Raw genomic sequence first — 16,107 nt, 5'->3', positions numbered from 1 at the left:
TGCCGTCTCCATACTAACTAATGACGTTTCAAAATAAAAGTTATCGCCAGCAATCGCCTGGCTTCACTCCGATCAGGGTCGCAGTGTACATAAGACACGGCCTTATTTCATCAAAGGCCATCACACATGCATCCAAATACTTACTCACTCACTCACTGATAACTAGAGAAAGATGATGGCCAAGGTGACACGTTCAATGGGTAAATTAAACCTTAAATAATTAACATCTTAAGTCATCTGTCAGTTTGCCCTCACAAATAACTTTGAACATGGAGAGAGACCAGCTTTACCATTAATCATAAAGTTAAGTAAAGCCTTCACACTAACAGATAGCATTTTATTTTAGGTGCAGGAGATCCAGAATAAAGATTGGCATCGGGGCTGATGTGCAATGAATAAAGAAGTACAATTAAACAATTGGGGAGATGCAATAAGTGCAATCACAATTCACAATTTAAAAATTACATTACTTACTTGTAATTTACTTGTAACTTATATGATTTCCCCCTTTGTAGATGCTTGATGTTTAAATTTGGTCTGGGTGGCCCCAATTCTTAAATTGCTAATTTATCCTGATTACTATGACGACTGAATGGCATTTTCCTTAATGACATGATGGAGTTGCTCCGAATTGAGGTAAAGGTAGTCATGGTGACGAGATTGCGAGCCCTTCCGGAACTCATTCAGAATGTATTGCAGCGCCTGCAGTTAAAAAAAAAGTGCCTTAACATGAGAGTCTATGAGAGCAATCCGGGGCGATTTTCAATCAGACTGAAATCGCCCAAAAGGGGCAGTACTGTACTGAACACAACTCGACGCTGATTGGACTACGGTATTCAGAGGCAAGACAGACTCCAGAACAGTCACAGCTGTGATAGAAAAATTTCTTCCCTTTCGCCCTTTGGTGGTGCGTCGCCCGATCGCCCTAAGGAACGAGCCGCCCCTGATCATAATTAACCTTACTCATCAACAAATGCAACTCTTAGAATTCTAAACCATATCTTGGCTGTTTTATTTGAAATAATCACGTGATGAAAATGAGCCAATCTAAATGCCCCTGACTATGGAAAAGTGTTAATTTCATGTAAATTGTATCTATCAATAAGTAGTTTTTTTAATGCATGGGCAAAAGTCAAATCAATATGTAAATTAATGAACAAACACAATTACATACAAATAAAATTAGTTACAACTGCACTCGAGGTTGAGCCGAACTCCTGGTCTTAGGAGTCGGTTATTGGTTCTCTTTAACAAGCCAACAGAGAATCGATTCTTTTAGGGATCGACTCAGTAATACCACAAACCAGAAGTTCTCTAGTATTGTTTTTTTTAACTGTGCACTCGGAAATGTTTCTTGATTTCCATATAAATATAACAGCATTTTGAATTATAACGTTTGTTACACGACTTAATACAAGACTAAATAAATTAGTAAATTGATTATGTTTAAAAGAAAATAAGTGAAATTGCTGCTGCTCATAAAAAACCGTTACACTTGTACAAGCCAACGCGCACGCGCACTAGAGTTCAAAACTAAACAAATACAACTAATAGCAAACTGAACAACAATGAATAATAATACAATTGTTTTCTTTCCGTCATTGTATGACCCACCGGATTCCTCAGAGAATATCTGGACAGAGCTGACTGGACAGGAGGACAAGGGTGAGAAGAGGAGTGATAATAAGACGGAATTATTTGATGAAAAGCCCTGGCCATGCAGCAGCTCTCTGGTAGAACCCTTTTACGATCCGCTACATGTCTTCAGTCCACCCGCTCAGCAGCAGAACAAAACTAAAAGAAACCAGGACCTCCACACGTACCTCCTCATATGTATTAAAGAGCTGGAGTTACTGTCCCTGCTGTGGGATGCATCCCAGACTGACCACAACAGAGGTAAATCATGCCGTGTTTACACCGCCAGATGGGGCGATGAAGTATTTCAGTTTGCGCCTACTGTTCCCCATGGAACCGGACCCACCGGGACCATGACCATGATTAAGCTGTTGATGAGAATGAAATAAAACAATATTATAAAAGGTTTAAAGCTTGGCTATAAGTGACATGGGGAGCAGTTGGTAGAGTAGGTGCTGGTCCTGGGTTCAATCCTCATGTTTTCACCATGTATGTTTCATTCAGGTCCTTTATTTTTTTCCAACTTTCCCAGACACACAGTAAGTAGACTGGGTTATCTAAGCTGTAAGTTTATATGTAAACGAGTACATCTTTACTTGTGTTTTGCCTTGGCATGGATTGGTGCCCTGTTTAGGGTGCATTCCTGTGTTTCCAAGTGGCATCACACTAACAGTAACCCTGACCAGGATGAAACGGTTAGTAAAAATAAATGAATAAATACATTTAGCCCTGATTAAAAAGATTAAAATATTTACAATCATTTAAAATAAATACAATACTCAACAATAGACTTTTTAATGTGTGTGTCCCAGCATGGTGGCGCAATGATAGTGTTGGCACTGCACAGCTCCAGTGATCCAGGTTCAATCTTCCCCACTCTGGTGGCCTTGTGTCTTTTGGCTGAATTGGTTTTTGTCCAGTAGTTTAATTTTCTCCCACATCTGGAACACATGCTAACAGTTGTAAAGACTAATTGTGCCTAGGTGTGAGGGTAAATAAGTGAGTGATTTTGGTAAGTGATAAGTGAGTTTTCTACTCACCATGTCTCTGACCAGGTTAAAGCACTTACTGTAAATGATTAATTATTAGTCATCTTAGTTAATTTAAAGTTAAAAAGCAAGAAAGACAGTGTAATGCTGGTGCTTTTAAAGAAAATGCATTTACTTATCCTCCACAGCCTTGTTTCACTTCCTGCTACAGTTTAAGACGAGCTATAAAAAAAGCAAATGTTTGTACAATAACAATATAATCATTTAAGTGTCTCAAGTGGCTTCATTATGTTAAATCCTCTGACATTTGCTGTGTGTTTTTGTTTTACAGAGAAACTGGTAATGAGAAAAATTAAGCTGCTGCAACAGGTATCCTGCCTATATTATTGCTAAAATTTACAGCGAGCCATGATTGCATAACTATAAAAAACACTAAATGGCCAAAAGTATTTGGACCCCTGACCATGAGTTTGTTGGAATCCCAATTTAAAAACAAATGATATAAAATTGTTTATTAGGATTTTAACGTCATGTTTTTACACTTTGGTTACATTCATGACAGGAACGGTAGTTACTCATTACACAAGATTCATCAGTTCACAAGGTTATATCAAACACAGTCTTGGACAATTTAGTATCTCCAATTCACCTCACTTGCATGTCTTTGGACTGTGGGAGGAAACCGGAGCGCTCGGAGTAAACCCACGCGGACACGGGGAGAACATGCAAACTCCACACAGAAAGGACCCGGACCGGATCGAAACCAGGACCTTCTTGCTGTGAGGCGACAGTGCTACCCACTGAGCCACCGTGCCGCCCAAATGATATAAAAATACATAGTAAAATATATATAGTGACCTCTATGTGATTTTTTTCAGCTATAACAACAGCTGATCTTCTGATAAGGCTTCTCACAAGACTTCTAATTTTGTCTGTGGGAATTTGTGCCCATTCAGTCAAAAGAGCAGTTGGATGGCTGGGCAAAATGTGTAGCACCACACTTGCTCATGGTTATGGAGAACTTATCCGAACATAGCAAATGTTTTTGCACCTTAAACACTTAAATGTGCATTTGTTTTTACTATAACAGCCTGTGCAAATATGTTCTGCATTTACATGGGATCCCCATTTATTTAGCTTCTTCTTTTTAACAATCACAAAATTATCTACATAATAAAAACTGCCTGATGTTCTATGTTTAAAATAAGAATTATGCTGATGATTGATTATTACATTTAGCACTAAAAATACTGTTCATATCAAGCATGTTAATAAAACTGTCCTTTTGTGTCTAGCTTGTATGAAAAATGAAATGAAGAAATAGATCAGTGAGGAAAAACAGACGATCATTTTGAAAGAGAAAATGCTTCATATGAATCTAAATAAAACCTTTTTGCCTGCTACAGTGTATTTATCTGAATATACTAGGTATTATATTTAGAATGTATCTGTAACTAGGGTGGCTAGGTGGGTAGCACTGTCGCCTCACAGCAAGAATCCCTGGTGGAGCCAGCTGAGTCCTTTCGGTGTGGAGTTTCCTCCGTGTCTGCGTAGGTTTCTTCCCGCAGTCTAAAGACATCCAGTCAGGTTAAATGGAGATGCTAAAATCACCCTAGGTATGAGTAAAAGTGTGATTGCCCTGTGATGGACTGGTGACCTGTCAGGGGTGTTTCCTACCTTTCACCCAGTGAACTGGACCCACTGTGACCCTAAATAGGATAAAGACAGATTATATTTATCAGTTTGTTGAAAGTGAGACAAAATGATGATCTTTGTCATTGCTTTTATTATTATTTCAAGTAAGTGGTTTTGTGTGTTCAGTTCCACAAGTTTTCTTACCTTTAAGGTAAAAACAAAAATTCATCTTTTTGTTTTACCACCGCTTTATCCTGGTCAGGGTAGCGGTGGGTCTGACGCATTGGGCTAAAGGCAGTCACCAATCCATCACACTCCATCACCAGACCCGTACAGGTCACCAGTTCATCACAGGGGCATTTTTAGTAGCTTCACACACTTAGGGTAATTTTAGTAACTCCAAGCACCCTGGCAATCTGGCCAATGAAACAAACCCAGACCTTTCCTGCTGAGAAGAGACAGCACTACCCACTGCACCACTGTGTTGACACAACATAAATTGGATATATCCAAACTGGTACAATGCAAAGAAAAAATGCATTTATAGTGGAAAATGAAATGGACGCATTTATAGAAAAAACATTCTCACCATATTCACCGTATTCTCACAATACATATTATAATTATCATAATATATCGTTCGTGTTAGTTTAGTAGAGATGCTGTTCAAATTTTATCCAAAAGTTTATCAGAGCTAAAATGCAAACCCTCCTTCTATAGTGGAGACCATTTGGCATACACTTGTAAAGGACATGCATGTCATGGTAGTCTTGGGATTTCACTGATTTCTACAACTAGTCTTTTTCTGACTAAATTTCATTGTCTTGTCAAGTTCTTTCTAATAGAGAAGTTTCATTTATTCATTTACCCATTCATTTATTCATTACCTTTTTGTTTTACCACCGCTTTATCCTGGTCAGGGTAGCGGTGGGTCTGATTCATTGAGCGAAAGGCAGTAAAAGGTCACCAGTCCATCACCAGATCAGTCCATCTTTTTCTGACTAAATTATTGAAACACACAAATGGTCTTAAAGAACTTTCAAATTAAAGTTCTTATAAGTATTTGTTCCAATTATCAGTCACCTAATAAGAAACGTGTCATTAATTCGTTTACTCATTTATCCACTTATTCATTCATCTTTTTGTTTTACCACTGCTTTATCCTGGTCAGGGTAGCAGTGGGTCTGATGCATTGGGCTAAAGGCAGTCACCAATCCATCACACTCCATCACCAGACCCGTACAGGTCACCAGTTCATAACAAGGGCATTTTTAGTAGCTTCACACACACACATACACACAAGGCATTTTTGGTAGCTCCAGTTGGCCTGACTTCATGTCTTTGGACTTTCACAGGTAGAACCCTGGCCGGGAAATCAGAACCAGGCTCTTCTTGCTGAGAGGGGACAGTGCCTACCCACTGTGCCACCATGCCATCTGAGAAGTTTCAAAAAATAATTTAAATCCCAGGACAGCCATTACATAAATGTTCATGACAAGTGTATGTAAAGCTTTGAATGTAACTATACCAGTTTGGCACAGGGGCAGCACGGTGGCTCGGTGGGTAGCACTGTCGACTCACAGCAAGAAGGTCCTGGGTTCGATCCCCAGGTGGGGCGGTCTGGGTCCTTTCTGTTCTCCCCGTGTCTGCGTGGGTTTTCTCCCACAGTCCAAAAACATGCAGTCAGGTTAACTGGAGACACTTAATTGCTCTATAGGTGAATGGATGTATATGTGTGTGTGTGTGTGTGTGTGTCTGCCCTGCGATGGACTGGCGCCCCATCCTGGGTGTTACTGTGTGCCTTGCACCCATTGAAAAGCTGGGATAGGCTCCAGCTCCAGCATAAGCGGTTAAGAAAGTGAGTTTGGCACAGAAAAAAATGTTAAAATATTATTTACACATACAGTACAAACAGTCAATGAATAAGCATCAGTTCACAAAAATATTACAGCAAGATCAAGGAAGATTCGCATATGGGGACAGAACCATATCACAGCTTTAATATTAGTATTTATTATTTTAATACAGCATCTATTTTAGATATCATACATCTTATGCATGATATGAAGTATATGGATACCTACCCTTATTAGTGGGTTCAGCCTCACTTTTTGTGTATTGACCTGCTGGGATTCTTGTTTTTGGAGTTTTCCTTAAATATTGTCTGTTTGGTGGCATCTAGTTTCCTGTGCATAACTGGTATATTACATTCATTCATTCATTGTCTGTTATATATATATATATATATATATATATATATATATATATATATATATATATATATTATTTATTTTTTCCTCCATTTTCCTCCCTTTTTAGAGCGTCCATTTGCCCCATTGCATCATGCTTCCTCTCCACCAACGACAATCTCTGCTCTGATTGAGGAGAACGAAGCTAACCCAAGCCCCCTCCGACACATGGGCAGCATGTCGTATGCATCTTATCACCTACACTTTGACGAGTACAGTGCAGCCTAGCTGCGTGTACAGAGGGACACACCCTAAGAGCACTTTTTGTCTCATCTTTGTGCAGGCGCCATTAATCAGCCAGCAGAGGTCGTAATTGCACCAGTCATGAGAGAAAGACCCTATCCGGCTTAGTCCCGCCTATATTAACAACAGGCCAATCGTTGTTCATGTGGCCCCTCAGCCTCAGCCGGAAAGGCAGAGCTGAGATTCGATATGATGTATTCGAGATTCCAGCTCTGGTTCCAGCGTGTGTTTTTACCGCTGCGCCACACTTTATCCTGGTCAGGGCCACGGTGGATCTCATTCCCTAGGCAAAGGGCAGAAAACACCCCGGACAGGTCGCTAGTCAATCACTGGGCACACACACTTAGGGTAATTTTAGTAACTCCAATTAGCCTGACTTAATGTCTTTGGACTTGAGGAAAGAAAACCAGAGCACCTGGAGGAAACCCACACAGACAAAGGGTTGTCATGCAAACTTCACACAGAAAGCACCCTGGCAATCTGGCCAATGAATCAAACCCAGACCCATCCTGCTGAGAAGAGACAGCACTACCCATCGCACCACTGTGTTGACACAACAGAAATGGGATATATCCAAACTGGTACAATGCAAAGAAAAAAATGTACTAGATTAAGGAAGCATTTATAGTGGAAAATGAAATGGACGCGTTTATAGAAAAAACAGCATTTCATAGTATTGTCATCATACATATTATAATTATCATAATATATCGTTCTTGTAAGTTTGGTAGAGATGCTGTTCAAATTTTATCCAAAAGTTTATCAGTGCCTGTGTAGGAAGAAAAACAAAGCTGTATAAATATTAGACAGTTTTCATAAAACACATAAAGCTTTCAGCTTCAGTGATGAAAGTTCCATTAAATTCCAGAGCACGTAGTACCAGGTAATGATCAGGTAAACGCTGTCAAGTCAGCGCTCCTCACATTGTGCAGTTTGTCCTTGATTTCAGCAGAGGGCGCTCTAGACCTGGAACTCGAACATGTCTGCCTGTTTTTTGGCCAGTTTGGCCACCTCGTCACGGATGGCCTGGACCAGGGCCGAGGTGGAGAGGGTGATGGGAGTGAGCATGTCCACAGGTTCAGCTGAGGAGGAGAAAGCCTGACCTGTTTCTTCCTGGGAAGCAGATGCAGTCTGGCTGGGTTTCCACTGGAGAGGGCTTCCTCGTGGATACATGGGGTTTGGAAATGCTTCAGCATAACCTGGCAAGGGAACCTGCAGGAGTAAACAATGCTGGAATTATATTTTAAAAAGTAATTCAGTAGTCAACTAAATGTTTTATGTGATGAGGTTTTAAGGAAACACAACCTGTGGAGGAAACTATATACACTGATAAGCCATAACATTAAAACCACCTCCTTGTTTCTACACTCACTGTCCATTTTATCAGCTCCACTTACTATATAGAAGCACTTTGAAGTTCTACAATTACTGACTGTAGTCCATCTATTTCTCTACATATTTTTTTAGCCTGCTTTCACCCTGTTCTTCAATGGTCAGGACCACCACAGAGCAGGTATTATTTAGGTGGTGGATCATTCTCAGCACTGCAGTGACACTGACATGGTGGTGGTGTGTTAGTGTGTGTTGTGCTGGTATGAGTGGATCAGACACAGCAGCGCTGCTGGAGTTTTTAAATACCGTGTCCACTCACTGTCCACTCTATTAGACACTCCTACCTAGTTGGTCCAGCTTGTAGATGTAAAGTCAGAGACGATCGCTCATCTATTGCTGCTGTTTGAGTCATCTTTGTCATCTTCTAGACCTTCATCAGTGGTCACAGGACGCTGCCCACGAGGCGCTGTTGGCTGGATGTTTTTGGTTGGTGGACTATTCTCAGTCCAGCAGTGACAGTGAGGTGTTTAAAAACTCCAGCAGCGCTGCTGTGTCTTATCCACTCATACCAGCACAACACACACAAACACACCACCCAATAATACCTACTCTGTAGTGGTCCTGGGAGAGTCCTGACCATTGAAGAACAGCATGAAAGGGGGCTAACAAAGCATGCAGAGAAACAGATGGACTTCTATATGGTAAGTGGAGCTGATAAAATGGACAATGTGTGTAGAAACAAGGAGGTGGTTTTAGTGTTATGGTTGATCGGTGTAGAAGTACAGTATACTATATACTAAAAGCCACATTACTATATATTTAATTAAATGTGACATGCAAAAGTTTGGAAATCCTGTGCTCTTTTGTAGCTAGCTATGATTCTGTCTATTCTAGTTTTATGACTGGTTTCCTTGCACACTGCTCATAGTTCTGAGATACTATGTTTGTGCTGACTGGATTGTACACTGGGTGACACGGTGGCTCGGTGGGTAGCTCTATTGCCTCACAGCAAGAAGGTAATGAATCCGATACACTGGGCGGCACGGTGGTTCGGTGGGTACCACTGTTGTCTCACAGCAAGAAGGTAATGGGTTTCATACACTTGGTGGCACGGTGGCTTGGTGGGTACCACTGTTGCCTCACAGCAAGAAGGTAATGGGTTTAATACACTGGGTGGCATGGGGGCTTGGTGGGTAGCACTGTTGCCTCACAGCAAGAAGGTAATGGGTTTAATACACTGGGTGGCATGGGGGCTTGGTGGGTAGCACTGTTGCCTCACAGCAAGAAGGTCCTGGGTTTGATTCCCAGGTGGAGTGGTCTGGTCCTTTCTGTGTGGAGTTTGCATGTTCTCCCATGTCTGTGTGGGTTTCCTCCAGGAGCTCTGGTTTCCTCCAACAGTCCTAAGACATGCAGTCAGGTGTGAATGTGTGTGTGTTTGCCCTGTGATGGACTGGTGTCCTGTCCAGGGTGTTTCCTGCCCAGGTAATTGTACTGACCACAACCCTGAATGAGATAAAGCGGTGGTAGATTTTTAATGATGATTAATGATCAATTAAGAGGACAATAAAGATCATTTTAACAAATCACACAGGTCCAGCATTTCCTCTGTTTTTTTTCTTTCTGGAATGTGAAACACTTGCTTTGATCACGCTGTCTGTACAATTAATCATTTTCTATGTATGTAATATTTAAATATTTTTGTGTTATAAGAATAGTAAGGACAATAAATGACCATCCAGTGCACCTTTAAGTGAGGTTGCTAAAATGACACTATGATGTATAAATGGTGCACTTACAGAATCAACCCACTGAGACGACACATCCTCCGGCTCTGGTGGATAAGACATCCATGAGGGACTATGATAGGACGAAGGAGGTGTTGAAATGAAGTAGCCTGGGTATCCTGGTCTACTGGCTGGGATGGCATACACAGCAGTCATTGGGTTTCCTGAAAAACATATGAAGCTTTTTTAGTCAACAGGTGTGTGAGTGTGGGTGGCACATGTATGTGATATTGCTGTGTGTGGGAACCCAACACTGATCCAGCTCAAATGTACAACTGCAATGAACGAACACCTGACGGAAAAGCATGTCAGAAAGCATGTTGGATGAATGGTTCATGTCATGAATTGTAAACTTATTGGTAAATATTAACAAGCATCAACAAGTCTGGTACCGTTAATGGCGCACACGCACAGACGAACACACAGACCTGAGTAATTGGGAGGAAGCTCAGTGGTGGGTGGGAGTGATGCCCTGTTGACAGGCACGTAGTTGGTGGTGTCCTGCTGACTATGCGTGTCTGGTGCTGAAGATTCTGAGTCATGAGCCTTTGGACAGAGATCTGAGGGGGACCTGAGAAAAGTCAACAAATCAGCCATGAACCTACACATAAAACCACTAGATGGCGGGCTAATATAGAGTGGATTCAGAAAGTATTCATCACCGCTGCAAACCTCCTTGAAAAAGCTTTGTCAGATTGTATCAGTAACGTCTGTACTATACTATATTACTACTATATTCCGCATTTGTTTGATGGAGTTTAAGTCGGGGCTTTTTGCCACTCAGGTGGCGCAGCGGTAAAAAACACACGCTGCAACCAGAGCTGGGAACTCGAATACATCGTATTGAATCTCAGCTCTGCCTTGCCGGCTAAGGCTGAGCGGTCACATGAACAGCGATTGGCCTGTTGTTCAGATGGGCGGGACTAAGCCGGATATGGGTCTCGCTCTGTCAGACTGATGCAATTACGACCCCTGCTGGCTGATTAGAGGCGCTTACACAGAGATGAGGAAAGAGTGCTCTTAGGGTGTGTCTCTCCGTACACAGTGCTAGGTGGCAAAACACTCGTCAATGTGTGGGTGATAAGATGCATACGGCTTGCTGCCCACGTGTCGGAGGGGGCGTGGGTTAGCTTCGATCTCCTCGGTCAGAGCACAGGGATCGGCATAGGTGAAGAGGAAGCATGATGCACTTGGGCAATTGGACGCGCCAAAGGGGGAGAAAAAGGGGAGAAAATGCATAAAAAAATTTTTTTTTTGGGCCACTTAGAGTCATTCAGAGACCGTCCTCAAAGCCACTCCAGTGTTTGGCTGTTGAAACTGTCAAACCAGTCTAAGTTTGTGTGCAGTTCAGAGAAGGGTCTTTAAGAATGTTCCAGTATTTCACTAAATTCATTCATCCCTCAGTTCCTATCAGTCTCCCTGTTCTTGCCACTGAGAAGCTTTCACTAGCATGATGCTGCCTTCACTACGTTTCACAGTAGGGATGGTATTAGCCAGGGCAGTGCTTGTTTTATACCTGACATAGTGCTTGCTGTTTTCGTTTTAGACCAGAGAATCTTTTTCCTCATATTGCTAGTCCTTTTCCTGCTACTCAGCAAACTCCAAACTGGATGACGTATGCATTTTACTCACTGTTGGCTTCCATCTTGACATTCTGCAATCAAGGCCCGATTTATGATGTGCTGCAGAGATGGTTGTCCGTCCAACACACTCTTCAATATCTGCACATGACTTTTGGAGCCCTTTTCATTACGACTGTATGGTTATTTCTAATCGACCAAGCCCATTTCTGTCTTGATTTGCAATCTGGCTGGATGCTCAGCTCAGATTTAGGTTGCGCCAAGTTCCGTCCATTTCAAAATTATTGAGGCCACTGGGGTCAGTGGAACACTTCAAGCCTAAGACATTGTTTTGTGTTATTGCTCTGATGAATGCCTTGCCACAATTTGACCTACAGACAGTTCCTTGGAATTCATGGCTTGTTTTTGTCCCCCAGTGTAAATTGTGGGTCCTTTATATACATTGAAGTGCGCCCTTTCAAACTATGTCCAATCAATTCAAACTGCAACAGGCAGACTTCAATTCCATTCTAGAATCATCTCAAGGACTGTTATAGCAAACTGGATGCCACAGCAAAGGTTCTGAATCCTTTGCTTATAAAAGAGTTCAATTTAAATTTGAATTAATGTTTTCACTTGTTTAATGTTTTTATTTTGCCATTACGGATGATTAAGTGTAGACTGATGGGTAAAAAGGTCAGTATGAAATTTCATAGCACAAGAAGGTCAAGGAGTTTAAATACATTTTGAATCCACTGTAAGTCCCTTGGTGTACTTAATTAATAATTCCAAGAATTCTTTTGTTGCTCATCAGTGCCTCGATCTAATGGCAATAAGCTGATTTTCTGTTTGACCTGCCCTCTCTCAGACATGACCATTTGTTTCTGTTCAGCACCTGATCAGGCCAGTGCCACCATTGAGACTCGACTGCTGCACCACCCGAGCAGCTGAATTTCAAAAAGACATTTTGCCTAGACTGTAGCCTATCAAGCATATTGGAAACAGTTGCAGTCTACATTTAATCAGTGGAACAGAACACTTACAAATATTAAAAACATTACATTAAAAGTAACATGGACACCATCCGGCAGACTGGGTGCCTACACGAACAACGTTTGGCTGTTGTTCAAGGGGGGTGCCGGGCGGGACCTCATAACTGATGCAATTACGACCTCTGCTGGCTGATTGATAGCGCCTGCACAGAGATGAGGGATAATGCATTGATCAGGGTGTGGCTCTCCATACACAAAGCTGATCCGCATATGAACTCTCCTCGTGCAAGTGAAAGGATGCAGTCGGCTACTGCACACATTTCGGAGAGGATGTGTGTCAGTCTGTTGGCTCTCCTCAACCAGTGGAGTGTTTCTTATTTTAACATAAAGAACATCCTAAATTTCAAAAAGTAGTTTGGGACCAAACTGAATGACTCCTGCATTCCAGACAGAATGTTTTCCAAATAAGTGGTCAGTGTGGTCAAATAGGTGGTCAGTGTGCCAGTGTCCCATACATACTACTAACATTATTCAAGTGGTTTAATGAACACCAGGATGAGGTCAAGTACCTTTTATTGCTTTGCCAGTTGCCAAATTGTAACTAAAGAACTACAGCTTTAACATTGCATTACAAACCCTTCAGTAATTGTGTAAGAGCTTCCCAAGATAAAAGCTACTAGGCAGGCAAAGAGTTGCTCTACATCTCATTAAGTCCTAAGTATTATTACCTTGTAAATGTATGTTACAACTTCCAGTGAAGGTCTGAGGATGTGAGCTCACCTTCGCAGTGAGCTCCTGGGTGGAGGGCCTGTTCTTGGTGGAATAGGTGGAGGAGGAGAGCCCATCTCTGGCAGCTGAGTGAACCTAAAAGTCTATAAAGAATAGAAAATGTGTCATTATTATAGGAGCCACCTACAAAAAACTCACATCAACAATTTGTTTTATTATTAAGTGCCGTCAAGTTGAATCCAATTCCTGGCGACCACAGAGACCTCCAGAATATCCTGGTCTTTAGGCTTCCTAATGGCCTCTTCATTTTTTCTCTAATTGTATCCATCAATCTTGTTATGGACCCTTTTAATTGCTTATGTAAAACATTTACTTTATATTTTATATTTTACAGTGCAGCTGGAGGAGTGGGTGCTGTACAGCTCAAGTTTTTTGTTGATTCAGGTAAAAACTTTTGACCTGGGTCACTAATGAGATTTACATTGTTTTTCTGGATACTTGATGGGCTTCTTTCCATTTTCTACCAAGCTTAGCTTTGGTTTTATGTCTCACAGACTTGATTCAATTTCTTCTTTCTAGGTCTTACTTTATTAGCCAATCCATCATCCTGAAATAACTAAATGCAATCTGTATTCTTCTAAAATTCTACTAGAATAAATATATCCAATTTAGTCAGTGCCCTTTGTCGTTTTCCTAATGGAAACATTGCTTTAATCTCTGAGAAGGAGCTCCTGAATTCACCTGGGTTCATTTATTTCAGTCGGTGTCACCGTTACATTTATTGCATCTGATAATCTTTGCTCTATAGCCACAGTATCTGGAGATGCTGGAAGTTTAGTAGTCGGTCTGCCATGTTTTAGGCTGTGGGCTGAAGGGTCCTTGAGTGCTGCATTTTTATGAGCTGATTTCTCACTAGCTTTCATTGCATTGTTTAACTATTTGATATCTTCAGGTATTGTTACCTAATTGGTAAAACCATGAAGCAAAAATTATATTCAGTAAGGTTGTGGATCAAGAGCTTACCAGTTTGCCTACGCTGCACTGATAGAGGTCTTGCCTGTAGGCTGGCACCCACTGCAGCCCTTCCTTGGCACGATTCATGGTGCCAGGGGCACTAGTTGTCCCCTCTGTGTAGGGGATAGGAGGTCCAGGGCTGTAGAGACTGAGCTGCTGGTGCTCATGCTGATAATGGTCTCTCCTGTTGGATGAAGTGTGACCTGCAGATGCCAGGCTAAAAGCTTCTTCTAACAGTAGGTGCATCTGCTGACGTACTTCATCTATAGAGGGCTGTGAGCTCAGTGTGGATGTCTCCGAGTGACCTTTAGCCTGCTGCTTGTAGTTATATTGACTACGAGCTGTTAGTCCATCCACATCAGTCTCTTCAATGATCTCAGGCTCCGTCTGAAGGATGAGCAAACACAGGGTTTTAAAATACAGTGTTCACAATGGTAAGCTTGGACAACCTTGGCCAAGGCACTTGTTTTGTTGGTAAAAATAATTGTGACTGAAATAAAAAGTGGCTTGATAATACAACCAATGATCTTTAAACCTCACGTCACAACCATTTCTAGAAACAAAACATTAGGGTTTAAAGTAGCCATTTCAGTCCACAGTCTCAAACATTTGCATATTATTAAAACCTGTGGGTAAACTCCAAAAAATGCAAAATAACCTGGAAATATTTACAATCGTCTAGTGTACACAGTGTTCTGCATAAAAAAGTAATAAAAATAGTAAGAGAAAGGATGTCTGGAGGCAGCAATAGCCACACAAGCTCACAAAACAAGTGCTAAATCAGATAATAAGCTAGTAAAAATTGTGCACTCTGCCTCTTACCTACCACCACAGAAAAGTAAATTCAACACTAGCACATGTTTCCTCGATTTGTGTTGAAACTCTTGGTAGAAACCCTGCTGTTTGCTGGCATAAAGCACACCTTTATTGGACATGTAAACCATGGAAACTTATACTGAACGAAAAATTATGGTCTGGAACTGTTCTGATGGTTTATAAGATGGTATAAGATGGTATTCATAAGAAATAATTTAATGTTACACAACATAATGATAGCATTTAGGTTATTATTTATTACCACTGTCAGCTAAACAGCACATTTTCCTTTTCATACAGAAGCAACTAAAACAAGTAATTAAACTTAATGTAGAGTTTTAAAAAGAATAAGCCAAACACCACTGGACTACTATCTGAAATTCAAAATGAATCCAGCTAGCCACCACAGAATAAACTCATCCAGTATTACACAACAACAGTGGATTCATATACCATAGTATTCAGACCTCTTCTATGCTTTGTAGCCCCTTTGGCAGCAGTTCCAGCTGCAAGTCTTAAATTTATTAGCTTTGCACATCTGGATTTAGGCAGTTTATCCCATTCTTCAGATAAGTTGATTGTACACCCAACAGTTTCTCCAATTTCTTTTCTACCCTTCTGACCAGTGCCCTCCAATGCCATTCTTTTCTGCATAACCAATTAAGTCAAATGACCAACTTTAGAAAGTTTCAAGATTGTGCCAAGCTTCTTATTCATTTCAAAATTATTGAGGTCACAGTGGTTTTGTAAACACTCAAATGCTTAATTGTTTTATATGCCTTGCCCTGTCCTGCCCTGCCTTTGGTCCTGACACAATTTGCTTGGCTTGCTAGCTTTTTGTACAGACAATACAGTGTAAATCAGTGTGCCCTTCCAAAATATGTCCAGTCAATTCATCTGACGGATAATTAAAGCAAACAGGATGCACTTAAACACAATTTGGAGTTCCACAGCAAATGGTCTAAATACTTTTGTGAATACGTGATTTCAGTACAGTGGAACCTCGTTCTGATGCACTAAAAGGGGGGTGCACTGGTCCGTGAAATGTGATTGTCAGAAACAGCAAGTTTTTTTTTCCAGGGGGTGCAAAAATATATGAAAACACAGCACTAAGGTCCACAAAAGTACTA

At 41.2% G+C, this 16,107-nt stretch overlaps 1 protein-coding gene across 1 annotated transcript in view; it reads right to left on the bottom strand.

Moving 5' to 3' along the window:
* Positions 1-7,457: 7,457 nt before the first annotated feature.
* kiaa1549lb (KIAA1549-like b) overlaps positions 7,458-16,107 on the bottom strand; it is a 65,394-nt gene continuing 56,744 nt past the window's right edge. Inside the window, exons 18-22 of the mRNA XM_063005201.1 lie at positions 14,171-14,548; positions 13,199-13,290; positions 10,296-10,438; positions 9,880-10,031; positions 7,458-7,963 (exon numbers count right to left, since the gene is read on the bottom strand). Coding sequence (XP_062861271.1) covers positions 7,712-7,963; positions 9,880-10,031; positions 10,296-10,438; positions 13,199-13,290; positions 14,171-14,548 — 1,017 coding nt within the window. The 3' untranslated portion in view covers positions 7,458-7,711. The remainder of the gene's footprint in view (positions 7,964-9,879; positions 10,032-10,295; positions 10,439-13,198; positions 13,291-14,170; positions 14,549-16,107) is intronic.

The sequence above is a fragment of the Trichomycterus rosablanca genome, chromosome 11, assembly GCF_030014385.1.
Source record: "Trichomycterus rosablanca isolate fTriRos1 chromosome 11, fTriRos1.hap1, whole genome shotgun sequence".
Classification (NCBI taxonomy): Eukaryota; Metazoa; Chordata; class Actinopteri; order Siluriformes; family Trichomycteridae; genus Trichomycterus; species Trichomycterus rosablanca.
The sequence above is the reverse complement of the archived record's forward strand: the minus strand, read 5'-3'. Positions and strand labels throughout refer to the sequence as shown.